The 17,452-nt window shown below is 41.2% G+C and overlaps 1 protein-coding gene across 1 annotated transcript; it reads left to right on the plus strand.

Moving 5' to 3' along the window:
* Positions 1 to 6,839: 6,839 nt before the first annotated feature.
* Positions 6,840 to 13,361, plus strand: LOC148721355 (sorting nexin-14-like). Its single transcript, XM_088736140.1, has 10 exons — positions 6,840 to 6,866; positions 9,106 to 9,170; positions 9,323 to 9,408; positions 9,774 to 9,823; positions 10,003 to 10,113; positions 10,944 to 10,989; positions 12,237 to 12,258; positions 12,763 to 12,812; positions 13,029 to 13,144; positions 13,221 to 13,361. Exons 1-10 carry the CDS (start codon positions 6,840 to 6,842, stop codon positions 13,359 to 13,361), a joined length of 714 nt encoding a protein of 237 aa, XP_088592266.1.
* The last annotated feature ends 4,091 nt before the right edge of the window (positions 13,362 to 17,452 follow it).

Genomic DNA, 17,452 nt, shown 5'->3' on the forward strand with positions numbered 1-17,452 from the left:
TTTTTTCCTCCGCTATTCGCCAGTATACTGTAGGCTTGTTGCCAAAATACTTGGAGATAAAACTACTATTGCTGGGCACAATCATTTTTTCTTTACTCTCTAACAGTAATGTACATGATAAATTCATCTCTTAATCCAGTTGTTTACTGCTGGAGAATAAGAGACATTCGACATTCGATCAGGGAAATTTCGCGAAATATGTTTTGTAAGTCAGAAGAGTAGATTATCAAAACGAAAAACGATGTGTTACAAACAAGTGCATCAATACATTACTCTGCCTTACTGAGGAATACATGAGTCATGAATTGGGCTTCGTTACTATTCTTGTTAGTTTTTACTTTTCCTGATTTTGCTTTAGAGAAAGTTGTGCAGGAAAAAAATTATCAAGACTAATAAAAGTTCTAGTGGGTCGTTTAAGTCAATTTGTTTTCATGAAGAACGCTTTTATGAGGTACTACAATAAATATTCACTTTAAGCTCAGTGATGTGTCACGTGGTTTACCAAACATCTTCACAATTCGAAAGCCGGTGACAAGAAAAGTTGTAGTCTCGATCCAATGCCGACATACTTGGTCTTGATTAGTTTAGAATGTATTTACATGCTGCTTCCAGTGATCACCAAAATGATAAGTCTATCGCTGGATTCTGGTGTGTTTGTTGATGCTTGGAAATGCGCTCTTATCGATCGACTGCTAAAAAAAGGCCTGAGCTGGATCTACTGTATAAGAACCACCGACCCATAAGCAATTTACAGTATGTGTCTAAATTGAAGGAGAAAATTGTCTTCGACCAGACGCATGCGCAAATGGTGGCAAACTCGATATACCCCGCCTTGCAGTCATCCTATGGCGTTTCAAAGTACTGAATGACATTTTCACCAACATGAATTCTCAAGAGATCCCTTCTGCTGTTGATACGGTGAATCCTGATGTTTTGATCGATCGTTTGCGCGAAGAGATTGGTATTTCTACCAACACCCTTGACTGGTTCAGGCCATATTTAAGTTTTCATTCACTCTACCCCTAACGTCGTTTAACAGAAAAGGGAACTTAAGCAGTCACGACGGCGACGGCAACGAGATCGTGGAAAAACAATAGATCTAACTGGCAGAACAATAACCCGGCAGGTGCGTTTTAAAACTTTGTACATTTCTTAGCCGTCGTATGCAAAACAGCAACGTGAAATCACCAAAATTTGCGTCGTCTGCGAACCGAAACCGCGGCGGCAAATTATTTAAATTTACATTTGGAACTCAACGCTACATTTATGCGTTATGTTGAGTTTGAGGTCAGGCGCCCTATGAGACGGTAAACACATGCAGCCATTTTCGAAATTCCAACTAAAAGTAGAAACTCATTTTTTAATCGACGTCTTCCGTGGCGTTGCCGTCGTGACTGCTTAAGTTCCCTAATGACAGACAGACAACCTTTATTTTAGCGCGATAGTAATAAAAGCTATCCAGCTTATGGGGTCGTGCATAAATACTAAACCTGAGAACAAAATATATACATAATAAGTAACAATATCAAACTATCTAAATATTAAATTGGTAGAAGCTATGATGTAACCTAAAAGTAATGGAAATCTTTACATCTAAAATTTGTGGTTGTTGTAGGGGTCTCTTTGAAAGTCAACTCTAAAAATATCAATTGAACGGGTTTTCTTCTTCAGGTTTTGATAACTTTTATTGGGAATATATAGTTTCCATAATACAGGGCCTCTATAAGCAATAGAGTTTTTACCATAAATAGAGCTGGAACGTGGCACCGCTAAGGAGTCTGACGCTCGTAAAGAGTAACCTGTAGAGCGTTTCGTCATAATATTTTCGGATAGCACTAGTGGGAGCCTATCATGAAATGCTTTGTACATTAGCTTTAACAGAAATAACTTATAACTAGAGCTCAGTGGATGCCAATCAGCTTGTCTTAACACGTCCAACGATCTCATGTCTTTAAGTAAATTAAAAATTATCCTCGCCGCCCTACAGTGCAATCGTTCCAATGAGTCGAAGAGATCTGCATTAAAACACGACCCCCCACAGAACGAGGCCGTAAGTTACTGATGGTAATATGACTCTGAAATAAAAGTTAATAAGAACGTCCTTCGGCAGGGACCTCAATCTCCCAATTAGATATAGTTCTTTGCGAAACTGTTCTTGAGATCCAACATGTGCGCTACCCAGGAGAGTTTATCATCGACTGTTATACCCAGTAGCCTGGACTGTTAGAATACATGCCCGGATATTCCGAGCACCCACACTTAAGTTACTTAACACTTGCCCCAGATTAGAATACACCACAACGTACTACTGCTCACCTGCAAATTTCCTTTGTGGTAAATGCCTAAAATGATTATCGTTTCGTTCTAATTACGCCTATCTAAAAAACCTGTATATAATATGATTCACTATGAGAAATAAATCAGTTATTACTCCTAGCATTGGTTGATGTGCCATTTTGTGTAACTACTATGGCGACATCGAACTCTTGGAACCTAACAGGTTATGGGCCCAGGAGAACACTCCTGTTTGACGGGGATGACAGTAAATACGAGCTATGGGAGGTAAAGGTTTTGGGATACATGCGCCTTCAGAAGCTGTACAATGTGGTCGTTCCCCCAGAAAGCGAAACGACAGCGCCCAGTGCTGAAAAGAAAGCGCATGCCTTCGCCGAACTTGTTCAGTGTTTGGACGACAGAAGCTTGTCCCTCGTCATAAGGGAAGCCAACAACGATGGGAGGAAAGCTTTGCGCGTGCTGCGAGAGCACTACCAAGGGAAAGGAAAGCCCAGAATCATTGGCCTCTACACAGAGCTGACTTCGCTTCGTATGAATGACGGAGAGACCACCACGGACTACATTATTAGGGCGGAGACCGCGGCAACTGCTCTGAAGGCGGCGGGGGAGGTGATCAGCGATAGCTTACTGGTAGCTATGGCACTAAAAGGTCTTCCTAGCAGCTACAGGGCTTTTGCTACTGTAGTTATGCAGAGAGAAAAGCAAATGACCTTTGCTGAGTTTAAGACAGCCCTTCGAAGCCATGAGGAAAACGAGCGATGTTGCCGTAGTGAAAGCGACGGTGTTATGCTGGCTAACGCGTCCAAGGCGCTCCCAGCGAAGTTCCAAGGAAACTGTTATAAATGTGGCAAAAAGGGGCACAAAACTGTAAACTGTTACTCCCATAAAGTAGTGGATAAATGGTGCCAACAATGCCGGATCAAGTCCCACAACACTAAAGAGTGCCGAGTACGGAAGACCGATGCAGCGAAAACAGCCGCGGAACCCCAAAGAAAGAGGGAAATATCAAAGAACATGGACTCCGTTGAACATTATTTTACTTTCACCGTTAAAGACCAAAGTGGTCTAGGTAAGAAACAGCAAAATAGTTTACTTTTCGATTCGGGAGCTACTAGTCATATAGTAACTGAGGAATCTAAGTTTGTAAATTTTGACTTAGACTTTAAAGCAAAGGATCATGTTGTTGAGCTCGCCGATGGAAGTAAGGCTAACGTAGTTTTGGGGAGGGGAGAAGCTAAGGTTAAGTTATATGACATTAACGGTAATTTGCATGATGTTATCCTTAACAACGCTCTGTATATCCCGTCTTACACTCAGAATATTTTTTCTGTTTCCGCGGCGGTAGAAAGAGGGGCGAGCATAAATCTTAACAGGAAAGAAAAATATTTCAAAGCACCGGATGGCACAAAGTTCGAGATCGAACAAAAGGGGCGGTTGTACTATTTGAATAGCATTTCATCCTCCCACAACAATGCAAGCTCTTTGATGGAGTGGCATAAAATTATGGGCCATTGTAATTTTCAGGATTTACGAAAATTATCTAATGTTGTTGACGGCATGAGAATCAAGGATGACAAAATATGCGAGTGTGCGGTTTGCACGCAAGGTAAAATGTGTCAATTTCGGAACCGGAAACCCGATGAAAGAGCTAAAGCAGCATTAAATTTTGTCCACTGTGATCTGGCTGGTCCAATCAGTCCGGAGGCCAGAGATGGTTTCAAGTATACATTATGTTTCGTGGATGACTATACTGGAATCATTATGGTTTATTTTCTTAAGCAGAAAAGTGACACAGTAGAGGCCACAAAGAAATTCCTGGCTGACACAGCCCCGTATGGCAAGATAAAGCGCATTAGGAGCGACAACGGAGGCGAATTTTCGAACAAAGCGTTCTGATCGTTATTGCGCGAAAACACCATAAAACACGAGACATCCTGCCCCTACTCACCGCATCAAAATGGATCGGCGGAACGGGCATGGCGCAGTCTTTTTGAAATGGCCAGATGCCTTTTGTTAGAATCAAAATTGCCAAAACAATTTTGGACATACGCGCTAATGACTTCCGCCCATATCAGAAATCGATGTTTCAACGCGAGATTAGGCAAAACTCCCTACGAAGCGCTTGTAGGCAACAGACCGGATATTAGCCACATGCAAGTTTTTGGCTCCACTTGCTATGCTTATGTTCAAAATGCAAAGAAGCTAGAAGCGCGTAGCAAGCAAGGTATCTTTGTAGGCTATGACAAGGAAAGTCCATCTTACCTAGTGTATTTCCCGGAATCAAACAAAATTGAGCGGGTAAGATGTGTAAAATTTTTCGGAACTGACAACTCGCCACATTTTGATGAGGACGCTCTACGACCAGCTGTTGACCCGACAAAACTGACAGAGGGGGAACATGATGAAGTGACTAGTAACTCAACTGAGACAGAGAGTCAGAGCCCCGGTGAGAAATCTGATAACGGTGAAAATGACAAACGCTACCCCCCACGAACCCGTAACAAACCCCAACACTTAGAAGACTATGTTTTAGCCACTGACTCAGACGATGATATTAACGTCACAGTAGATTACTGTTATAGAGTTTCAAACATTCCGACAAGTTACGAAGAAGCTATAAACTCTATCGAGGGGATGAAATGGCAAAAGGCCATGAGCGACGAAATGACTGCAATTCGAGACAATGACACTTTCGAATTAGTCACGCCACCTGCGGGTAGAAAAATTGTCGGTGGCCGCTGGGTGTTTGCAGTGAAGGTTGGCCCGGACGGTGGGGAGACCCACAAAGCTCGATATGTAGCTAAGGGTTATTCGCAAACTGCTGGAATTGACTACCACGAAACCTTTGCTCCAACCGCACGGATGAGTTCAGTTCGACTACTTATGCAGCAAGCCGTGCAAACAGGCATGATCATTCATCAAATGGATGTAAGATCAGCCTATCTTAATGCACCAATCGGTGAATGCGAAGTTTTTATGCAACAACCAAAAGGTTTTGAAGAAGTCGGAGAAAATGGCGAAAAATTAGTTTGTAGATTGAAAAAGTCCTTATACGGTCTTAAGCAGAGTGGCCGAAACTGGAACAACATGCTTCATAATTATTTGTGCGAAGAAAAATTTGTTCAATCAGCCGCAGATTCCTGTGTTTACACTCACAATTCCGAGACAGAAGGTCGTGTTATTATAATTGTTTGGGTCGACGATCTAATTATTTCCGCAACAAATTTACCATTGCTAGAGCAGGTAAAAGGCGCTTTGAGTAATAAATTTAAAATGAAGGACCTCGGCCCACTTGCATGGTTTTTAGGCACGGAGTTTAAATGCAGCGAAGAGAGTATTGAAATAAACCAGACGCAATACATCGATAAGATTTTAAAGAAATTTGAGATGTCCGACTGCAAACCTAAATCGGTCCCATGTGCCACAGGGATAGAAAAAGAAAGCGAGGATTCGCGCACATTAAGCGATCCCAGATTATACAGAGAAATTGTTGGTAGTCTTATTTACGTTATGACAGGTACTAGACCTGACTTGTGTTATGTTGTAACTAAACTTTCACAGAAGATGTCTTGCCCCACTGAATCAGACCTCAGTATGGCCAAGCACGTGCTAAGGTATTTAAAAGGCACGCGTGCAAAAGGCCTAACATTTTGCAAATCAAGATCAGCATTGAAGTTAGTTGGATTTTGTGATGCTGATTGGGGAGCGTCTGTAAAAGATAGGCGCAGCATTACTGGGTATAATGTTCAGCTATCTGTAAAAGGCCCTTTAATTTCATGGAAAAGTCGCAAGCAGCCAACTGTTGCACTTTCGACTTGCGAAGCTGAGTATATTAGTCTAGCGAACGCAGTTCAAGAGGCGAAATTCCTCAAACAGTTATGTAGTGATATGAATGTAGTGATCGATAACGTACTTATTAAAGTTGACAATCAAGGAGCGATCAATCTAGCTAAGAACCCTGTAAATCATCAGAGGTCAAAACATATCGACATTAAGTACCACTTTATTAGATCTGAAGTACTGAATGGAAATGTAAATTTAGAGTATGTTGCAACGCAAGATAACGTAGCAGACATCTTCACAAAACCTGTAACTAAAGTTACGTTACAAAAGTTCACAGGCATTATTCTAGGTGGTTAGATTGTTATGCTCGCAACGTCCGAGCAAGAGGGGGTGTTAGAATACATGCCCGGATATTCCGAGCACCCACACTTAAGTTACTTAACACTTGCCCCAGATTAGAATACACCACAACGTACTACTGCTCACCTGCAAATTTCCTTTGTGGTAAATGCCTAAAATGATTATCGTTTCGTTCTAATTACGCCTATCTAAAAAACCTGTATATAATATGATTCACTATGAGAAATAAATCAGTTATTACTCCTAGCATTGGTTGATGTGCCATTTTGTGTAACTACTATGGCGACATCGAACTCTTGGAACCTAACATGGACGAGACTTGTTAACCCACTTTATGGCATCGGTACCTTTATATGTGGATTGGCGCCACTGGCCCCGTAATTTTGGCTTTGCAAATTAACATGGCTTCGCTTTTTTGCGGAGGTGGGGTAAGGCGATTTAAAATACACCATTTGTACAGCTTATCTAAAGCTTTATCCAATTGAGCTACCGCTTCATCTGCCGTTTGTTTGATACAGTAGATCGTAATATCACCAACGAATAAGTAGACGGAGCCTGATTTCACACTTGGTGGGTAGATCGTTGACAAACAAAGAGAACAGTGTAGGGCCGAGCACTGATCCCCGTGGTATACCGACGGATATGGGAAAAGTGTCAGAGATATTTCCATTATCAACTGTGTACTGCTTTCTCCCAATTAAATAATCTGTAATCCAACCCAGTGCTTGATCACAAATGCCAAAATTTGAGAGTAATTTCTCCAACAAGATCTGGTGCGATACACTATGAAACGCTTTGCGAAAGTCTACAAAGGCAACAGCCACTATGGAACCAGAGTCAACTGCTTTTCTCCATGTTTCCGTGAGATGAACAAGCAGGAGCTCGATAGAGTACCCCTGTCGATAAGCCCATTGTCTGAAAGCTTGAGAGCTTGAAAGCCGATGATGTTCATTTCCACCCGAAATTAGAGAAAACGTAGCAACGCAAGACTGATAAAATAGTTTGCATGGGGGCTTGGAGAGACAAGTGTTTCCCATCGGCCTTAGGCCTACTCTGTATCTTTTTCTTAGGATGATATGGCAGTAGCACAGATACGGTAAGGAATCACTACTGTTTCGGGGGGAGTCACATGGTCACGTGTTCGAAGACGTTGCGCAAGAGAAAGCGAGCTATCCTTGGTAAGGGCTGTGACTAAAAGTGGGTCGGGGACGTGGGAAGTGGGACGTAGGGACGTGGGACTCGGTGACATAGGACGCGGGGACGTGGGATGTGAGGACATGGGACGCGTGGACGTGGGGACATGAGACGTGGGACGCGAGGACGTGGGACGTGAGGACGTGGGACGCGAGGAAGTGGGACGTGAGGACGTGGGACGCGAGGACGTGGGACTCAGGGACGGGAACGAAATTTGCAAGGATAAGGCACGGATGTTGTAGGATCAACAAGAAACAATGGATACTTACAGGGAAAGTCCTCCATGGCTGTCCAGAGTTCTTGCGGTCAAAAAGGAAAACAAACATATCCGGCCGAACCATGGACGCTGGAAATCATCGGCTGCTACTGACAAGCTCTCCAACATAAAATAATACCTTTCCCGAGACCACCGAAAATTATACTTTTACAAATTCAGCGCAAAAATCAGGTGTTGTTTGTTCATCATATCCCCGCGTCCCAGGTCTCGGAGTCCCACGTCCCCGAGTCCCACGTCCCCGCGTCCCACGTCCCAAGTCCCAAGTCCCCGCGTCCCACGTCCCCGCGTCCCACGTCCTCACGTCCTCACGTCCCTGCGTCCAACGTCCCACGTCCCCACGTCTGCGATCCCACGTCCCACGTCCCCGCGTCTCAAGCCCCCGCGTCCCACATCCCCGCGTCCCACGTCCCCGTCCCACTTTTAGTCACAGCTCTGGGTAACAACATGAGTGAAAGGATTCTTCCCACCGTTCCTCTTCATCGTTTTCTTTTCCTAACATTCGTTCTTTTTCTGTCAAACACTTAACATTGCCTCAGATTTAGTTCTCACTGGAATCAAAGAACCCTATGAATCCCTTCCATAGTTCTTTATACTTTTCAAAAAGACATGAATAACATCTAAGTTCACTTTCAGACTATTGCAATGCCATGTTATGAATTTTTTCAGAAGATTGTATCGCTGGAGGAGGGAGAGGGAAAGTGCTTGCTATCTAAAAATTGGCATGTTTGAGGCTCATATTTTTTACTTTGGAACCGATTTTGGCGAAATTCTGAAGAATTACTCATGTCATTCTGAAAATTGATGTGCTGTAGAAGAGTTTCCTGATAATTACTGTTTCAGAAAAAAAATTGGAAATTTGTGTCAAAATACATTGTTGCTTTGGAATAGGGGGATCAACTGTTGTACCACTTATTTGACAACATCACCCATTTCACAGTTTTACCCTCTCTAAAGTCTTTAATTCTTTGTTGTAAAACAAATGGGCTTTACAAAGTGTGCTGAGCACAGAAGAGTTATTTTGAAGTAAGAGTTGCAAAAAAGTAGTACATGTTCATATAACCTGTATAAGCTCTTTCAAGAGGTTTAGAAATAACTAGTAGGACCAAGATAGGCATATAGTTATTCTTATCTTGAGGCAAGTCTTTCAGGTAAACAGGGGTTAACCTGGCTTTAACCTCCTCTTCTATTGCAAAAAGAAAGTATCAGCGCTATGGTGTGGAAGCCGATTGCCAGCCAAACCTTTGAACAAACCGACTTCAAGGTAAAAAAAAAAATAAAGAAACTTTCTTAATCCCTTCCTTTTTTATTTTCATTGCTTAACTATATCATAGTTAACAAATGACGCTCACTAAATTCGAGCACGTGGCCCTATCCGAACTTTCTTGGGTTCTTGATCTTTTCCATTTGTTGCAGGGCTTCAAAGAAAAAGTTTGATCCTTTGGCAGAGTTTTCAAGGTTAGCTGGAAAGTTGAAAGATAAAGTAATGAATCCAAACAAAGGTAAGTAACGGTGAAGTTGATTTGTGTGCTCCCAGCAAGACTGAAAAGTATTTGAAGCAGCAGTCAACGTGCCATACGCATTAAATTACAGCAGATGTACCCGTTTTGCCATATTTTACTTTAATTGAACATTTTGTGGGCAACAAAAGCTCTTGACTACAGTTTTACGCAGCAGCGATGGAATCTCTCTTTAATAATTAAAGTTACAAGTTCCCTATAGGTTGTAGGGAAAATTTTTTCAGTTGATATCTACAAGTACTTGCGCAAGTACATTCGCTAAAGATAGTGCAAAGTCAGCAACAAATTATGTGGTGAGTGAAAATCTTTTGAAGTTTTTACCTCATTTCATTTGTTTTACGCTCCAGATGACTCACCGTATGAAGAGGACCCGTGTGATATCCCAGACACACCTCCGGTAACACTCTACAACTTTCACCAACTAACTTAGTAGTGTAAACGATTTGGAATTGTTTGAATGTAGGTGAACAGTGAAAGGATCACAGAGCAATTGAATCATGGTCATCGATGTTGATCCTGAAATCAATTCGTGATTTGCAAAAGCTCGAAAACGAATTTTTATTCATTTGTTTGAAGGATTGTGACTGGGAAAGTGAAGAAGAAAATGAAGGAGTGGAAGAAAAGGAGACGCGTGACCTCAGCTTGTGGAAGATAACGATTCCTCACGTGATCATGGAAACTAAACAGGTGATTGGTCATTTTACTTCAAGTAAAAACCGGGAAGATTGGGTCGGGTCTTGAGATTAAGTACGCGACCCGACCCAAACCTTCCCGGTTTTTTTCACTCCTTCGCCACCATCGCGCCCTTTGCTTTCGCGTTTTGTTTTACTAATTGAACGTCAGGGATAGGCTACCATTGCAGGTTAAAGTGAGGAGGAAATAACCTTATCATTTAGTAGTAGTAGTAGTAGTAGTAGTAGTAGTAGTAGTAGTAGTTCCTCTTTATTTAATGTACCACCACACTTAGCTACAAGCTACTTTCCAGGAAATAATTTGGATATATCAACAAAAGTTAAATGGTAAATTGGCCATCGTAACGATTCCAAAAGCTTACATTTCAAGCGTTAGCCCTTCGTCGGAGCGAATAGAGGAATTGTGGGTTGTGTGGGTTGTGAATTATTTCGTTACCCCCACCGACACAGCCCTAAATAGTTTCTTTAGAACCTATCAGCCTACTTTCTAGGAAGCCCACAACAAAATATTCAATAAAAATTACAACCTACATCAAGAATTATGTACATTAAGTAAAATATTATTATATAAGGATATCGTAAACTTTAATGACTGTAACGCGGTTGACTTGAAAAATTGTAATTTCCATTTTGTGACAATCAAACCAGATCCTTTAAAATTCTGTTGGATCAGTCTAGTGATAGGAATGGTGACCGTGTTCAAAGATAGTAGAGTGAATCCTTAAACTAGTGTTAACTGTGGTGTGTTCGCTTGCTCTCGATTACTGTAACTGAGAGCAGTAATAGACTTTCATGCATGACATAAAAGGTTTCTTTGCTTTGCAGAAATGTATGTTTATTATATCTGTGGAAAGAGCTGATGCAGAAGAAGGTGCGTATGCTGTAAATATACATCAGGTACAATTGCCGCTATTCCGAAATCAAAGTTCCTCTTTTTCGTCGTAGAACCTTTAGGTATTCTAGAACAATCAGAGCATTTTCCATCACAAAATCAACGAAGACAGAATTTACTTTTACCCAACAAATGTGTCATCCTTTTCATCAGCAGGTTGTTGCACTAAATAGTTTATCCCTCAGCGACTTTGACCCTGTTTACTTGACTTTATGTTTTGATCGGAGAGGTGTTCTCTTCTTCCTATGGTTTCCATCTTTTTCAACCAATGTTTCTACGCTCTCATGATTCCAGCTTCCATTTCCGCCAAATCTCTGGATATTTGTGCGAACTTCTTTTCCAAACTTACTGCTGCCTTTTGAGTTATTTGCGTTTGCTCCATGGAGATTTGTAACCATAATGCACTTCGTGAAAGTCTTCGGTCGGTGAGTGCGAGCTGGTGATTCAAGGTTTCAAGCTAAACGCGCAATTTTTCATATTCCATCATCTTCTCTTTAGAGTTACAAGCCAGGCTCTAGTTCGCTTCATGCTCTATCAACGGCGTATATAGTTTTCAAATAATCAAAGCGACGCTGGCCACCTTTTGAAATAAAAAAGGTATAGTTTCAGCAAAAAGTGGCTTTCTTTGCAACAAAGTCGATAACAAGATGACGATAATTAAAAGTCAAAATTATAATAACTATTACTATTTTAAGCTACCAATTTCAACATAAGAACGGTTCATTAAGATGAAACATGCTGTTCGACAAAGGGTTCAATGCGAGGTATTTTTATTCTTACTGTTTCCACTGAAGTGGTTAGGTATTTTTCCATAGCTATGTTCGAGGTTCCTTCGAGTGTCCGCTCATTCCACAGTTACTTTGCGAGTGTATTTCTGATTATGAGCGTATCCTTCTCAGTCCCTTACACCTTCTTTAGTCCAGTGTGAAACGGTTTCAATGGATACCAAACTAGCACTACCTCTGAAAACTGACGCCTTCAAGGCACCCCAGCTCCTCCACAACCCACGCATATGGCAAAATCGCTTTGTGAGTTTACATAAGCGGTGACCCGTTAAAGGAGCAGTGAAAGTGATCCAAATGAAAGAAATCCCTGTTTTCGTTTTACTACTTTCTTGAGGAACGGTACGGTACTGGTAAAGCGGTTTAGAAATGCATGCATTTTGGTAAAAAGGGGGGGGAAGCTCAAGCAGTGAACTTATATTTCTTTTTTCCCTTTCTTTGTAGTGACCCGATGGGATGTAGCACGGTAGGTTTTAATTACTGTTTGTCATCAGCTTCCCAGATTACGAGCAGTCTTTCCTTTTCGGCGTAGTTTGTCGCACGAGTCAAAACAAATTAAGTGAAAAAAATAACGGTGTTAGCGCACCGCGCAGAACTCTAGGTGCGAGGCGCACTGATTTTTTTCCCCTCGTGCGACGAACTTCACCGAAAAGCAGAGACTGCTGTTAGTAAGGGGAGTTCAAGTTATACAGATGCCCTTCCATTCTATATTTTGTTGAGGAACTAAACGAATTTCACGATTTTGACATTTTTTCACAAAGCAATCGAAGTTTGCTAAACATTCCTCTTACCTTTTCCATTTTGAAAGTGGCGAAGGCACTGGTAATATCGTTTCCTTTTTTGTTCATATTACCCACAATAGTCGCGAAGAGGGAACTATCGTGCAAGTCCTTGTAAGAGGAAGTTGGACCTTTACAGACTTGGTTTTAACAGTTTTAATCGCCCTTTGATGTTTATTTTAAATCAACAGGCGGTATAAGGAATTCTTTGTTCTTCAAAGCAAGTTACAAGAATTCCACGGTAAGTATTGGAGTTTGATCTATGTTTGCTTTGAATTATTTCCATTGGAAATATCACACCAAACTAAAAGGCATAGACACAGGGTCATTTTTATCAGCCAGCACGCGCAAGATGAGAGAAACACCCATGAGACCCACTAGACGAGTCTTTTTTCCCGTTCGACACTCCTAAAAAGTGCTTCGTGCATATAATTTCATTTCATTTTGGCTCTTGCAGGTTCAATCGATGACTCGCTTCTTCCACCGAAGCGTAATTCTTTAAAATCAGTTTCGCAGAAGAGTACAGCTACTTATTTCGATGCTTGCAGAGTTCAGTTTGAGAAATATTTCCAGGTGAGAATGAGGCATTAATCAATCTCGAGGCTTGGAATGAATTCTTCGAATAATTTGTTGTTTTTCTGTTGTCTAGTATTTGTGTTCTAATCCGCTGCTAAAGGGAAGCGGATTATTGTTCAACTTCCTTTCACCAGAAAAGGAATTCAGTAAAATGTTTGGCCCTGACAAGATGGGTGATAAAGCGCGTAAGTTGTATACTGTTTTGCACCACTAATATATCCTATGCACAGATAGAATGAAAAGAATACAGGATGAAATCAATAGAAGAAAAGATTAATAAGCAACGTGACGTTACTAAGCCAAAAAAAGCTTTTTTGAAACATACTTACAGCGAAGAGGGGTTATAGGACTGATAAATTAGTCAATCTAAGCTAATCAGAAAACAATGTCAAGTGTGACAGGTTGTTTGCCCAACGTGATTCTCTGTCATAGGAATATTACCGACACCCTCCTGCAGTTTTAGCTGTTGGAGTCCATACTTTTTGTTCTAATTTCTCGATTCTGCATTTTTCGCAGGTAAAAAGATCAAGTCAATGACAACAATACTCAAAAAGGAGGTAAGCCGGCGATGCTTTAAAGACAAGTGAATTACTTGATTCTTATACTGAGTTCTATTCAAGTATTCAGTCGGTGGGTATACAATAAATGTCCCGTGGGTATACAAGGAGTGTCCCATGGGTATACAATGAATGTCCCCTGGGTATACAATGGATGTCCCCTGGGTATACAATGAATGTCCCCTGGGTAAAACTGTTAACCTTGCTGTTTCTCTCTACAGAAAGGTCAGAACCTTGATCCATTTTTGCAGTCGTTCTTATCATCTACCGTAGAACCAACAAAAAGGAAGCCATTACCAAAGTTAGTCATTTTCTTCATGTTGATTTTGTTTTAAGCCATCAACCATAAATCTCAGACCGATCTTGCAAACTATCCGTATAATCACAGGCAACAAGCAGAGCCTCTCTTTCCAGTTTATCTTGTCAGATGAGTCACAAATAGTTAACAGAAACCAGTTGTTTTATTCACCTCTGGTTACTGGTGACTCGCACAAAAGAACAAAAACAAAAACAAAAACAAATGCTCTTAGCCTCATGGAGCCTATTCAAGGTAAGCCAAAATTGTGCTATTTAATTGACTTGTTAAATATTGGGTTTTATCTATTGTAGGGGTCTTCTAGATGAATCAAGAAGAGGCGAGGTACGCTTACATTTTAGACATGATTTTCTTCTCTCCATATCTGTTTTCTATATTTGATTAAGCGTTTTTGTGTAGATGGCTTTGAACTCGCTTTTACCAGCCCTCAATGGTACACTTTCAAACAATTTTGTACTATCGGTTTTGAAACCTTTTGATCATTCTAATGAGTTACATTTGATTGTTAAATTGCATCTAGGAGGGACTTTTTCCAGGAAGGAGAAAACTGGCATCGTAAGTATTGCGTGGTTCGCAAACCTTTCTTTTTATTCTCGAGAAGGACAACAACTTAAATCAACAATATTATGTAATAATTTTTTGTTTTTTCCCCTTTTTAGGAGTAGTGCATTACGCTTGAAGGTAGAAGGTGAGTTTTTGATCCGTAATCTATAAGATTTTAAATCGCTTTGTTTGTTGTTTTTATTCGTATCTACATGGTGTAGCTCATGGGATCATAGTAGGACACGAGTTTTGGATAAAGCTGATGATCATCGAAATCTTTGTTGTTATGTAGCATCAGGGTAGCCGCAGATACCAGTGACCGGTGTCACCGATTACATCTTGTTCCTCGGTAAGTTTTTTTTATGTTTAAGGTGGACGGCCGGGCCCCCGATGAAGGGAGGTGCAGTGCCCGCCGACCTACATGTCTAAACCCAACCCATGGCAGGCGTGCAATGCCTTAGGGATGGGGTCCACCAGAAATTTATGTCAGTTCAAGAAAAAGGACGCGAATGCTTTTTGCGAATTTTAATTAAAACGTTTTGAGATAACTAGGATTAATGTGGATCTTATTGATACAGAATTTTGATCACCGGCCTTTCGTCAAAAAAGATTAAGTTATCGGTAGCTCCCCGTCGAGTGGTCGCCGGTTCACCACTAAGCACAGCTCCTCCCCACCGTGAAACACAGGAGAGTGTTTGACATAATACAGAATAGAAATGCAAGAAAGAAGAGTCAACCTGACAAGTGCGAGCATCGTTAATTTTGACTTGAACGCATCATCAGCCCCAATAGCGGATGTTACTAAAACTGGTTACGAGGAACGGTGAACGGGGAACGGAGGACGAGGAACGAGGAACGGGAAACGAGGAACGGGGAACGGAGAACGTGGAACGGGGAACGGGGGAACGGGGAACGGGGAACGGGGAGCGGGGAGCGGGGAACGGGGAACGGGGAACGGGAACGGAGAACGGCGAGCGGGGAACGGGGAACCGGGAACGGGGAACGGGGAACTGGTGTACAGCAGTAACCCGCCTTAGAATTCAAAATGGCGGAGTAAAGGGAACTAAAAGTGTCTGGCAACTAGTTTTGAGTACGTGCTCTTCGAACGCGATCGTCGGAGCAAAAAGCACGGACGGTAAGAGTAGGTTTTATTTAAGGACTTTACTTTGAAATGTTGAGTGCCTCATAAATTTAGTTTTTTTCTGGCACACATTGCAGGTTGCATAGAAATCAAATCCTCGGAGAGGTAAGTATCTTACAATTCATGCACAACATTTGAACAATCAAATCAGAACTACAAGCTCGCGGCATTTATTCTTATATTCATAGAGTAATTGTACTGAAAGGTAAGGAAGTTTATCTCCAATATCTTCACTGTTACAACCTAGCAATGTCAATAATGTTGTAAAGCAAACAGCTGAATGACTTTCACGCCCATTATGGGAATCACTTTCTCTTGAATATGATCAATGCAGTGTAAATATTATTGTAAGCATTAGCATGAATGTGATTTCATACACCTACATTCTTGAAGACATAACTGATATTTTCCTGTTAAATTAAATGTTATTAAAAGTTCTGTCAATGTTTGATTTCTCTATTGTTTATATGGAAGTTTATGGGTCGATACAATGATATGTTCCTGATGTTATTTTGCGGTAAGGTAAGCAGATATCTGCATGTAGTAACTTTAATAACTAGGCTGGTTATTACGTTTCCTAGCTCATTTTTGTTAATATAAAATATTACCTCCTTGCTACTTATCTGCAAAAAATGCTGTTGGGCAATGCAAACAACCAACATACCCAAACCCTGCCAAAAGATGCAGATTTCAAGAAGGAGAAACAAAGAGGGACGTCAGAACAAATGGTGGCAGCCATTGCAGAAACGTTGACTTCGAATACTCGCCTCGGAATACTAGGCTTCGTGGCTTCGCCTTGGCAGTAGTTAAATAAAAGCGAGTCGTCTAATTTCGCTGCAAGCGGCGACCTAGCGATAAAATCAGTGTTTGTAAACATCTTTTACGCCGCCATTTTGAATTCTCAGGTGGGTTACCGTTGTACACCCGTTCCCTATTCGCCGTTCCCCGTTCCCCTTTCCCCTTTCCCCGTTCCTCGTTATCCCTTTCCCGTTACCAGTTTTAATAACATCCACCGATAGCCATCATTTTGAACAATTTAACAATCCACGTCATGAGAAAGACTGTCGTCGTTACCAAAGCTTCTAAAAATATTACTGCTGAGTCTTGCTGTCTCTGATTTTGCTGTTGGTTTAATAGCCCGGCCATTATTTATTGCATTGAAGATTTCAAGGTACTATAGCCCATTTACTGTCAAGTTGTTCGGTGGAAATCTGCATGCACTTTCTAACACATTGTTCCTCGATGTCATGGCTCTGAGCGTGGACAGATTCTTGGCTGTTCAAATTCATCTCAGATATTAGGAGCTTGTGACGTACAGGCGTGTCGTTGGTGTGGTGATTTTACCGTGGGTGTTAAATATTGTTTTTTCAGCAGTTTCCTTGAATTGGATCCACCTTAAAGTTGTAGTTCTCGTAATTTGGAGTATTTGTTTTATTTGCATAGCAGTTATAAGTTGCAGACTTTATTTTGCAGCAAAACGCCATAAAAATCAAATTGAAGCCCTACAAGTTCGACAAGCAGCGCCGAATGGTGAATGGACGATGCTAGGAAGCTGAGAAAATCTGCAGTCGTCAGGGTATTCTATTTATATTTTGTATTCATAGTTTGTTACATGCCAATATATTCTTACTAGTGTTGTTGTCCGGTTAAATTTTGGGAAACATCGCTTCAGCAGCACAGCATCATATCATTTTTATTGTTTCTCACAGACTCTAGTGTTTGTAAATTCCTCGTTGAGTCCAATTATT

The sequence above is a fragment of the Stylophora pistillata genome, chromosome 10, assembly GCF_964205215.1.
Source record: "Stylophora pistillata chromosome 10, jaStyPist1.2, whole genome shotgun sequence".
NCBI classification, from domain to species: domain Eukaryota; kingdom Metazoa; phylum Cnidaria; class Anthozoa; order Scleractinia; family Pocilloporidae; genus Stylophora; species Stylophora pistillata.

Excerpts from the sequence above, each read along its gene's own strand:
- LOC148721355 (XM_088736140.1), top strand. The coding sequence starts at position 6,840 with ATGGCTTCGCTTTTTTGCGGAGGTGGG. Across the intron at positions 9,824-10,002 it reads ATATCCCAGACACACCTCCG|GATTGTGACTGGGAAAGTGA; the intron begins GTAACACTCTAC and ends ATTTGTTTGAAG. Across the intron at positions 12,813-13,028 it reads CAAGTTACAAGAATTCCACG|GTTCAATCGATGACTCGCTT; the intron begins GTAAGTATTGGA and ends TGGCTCTTGCAG.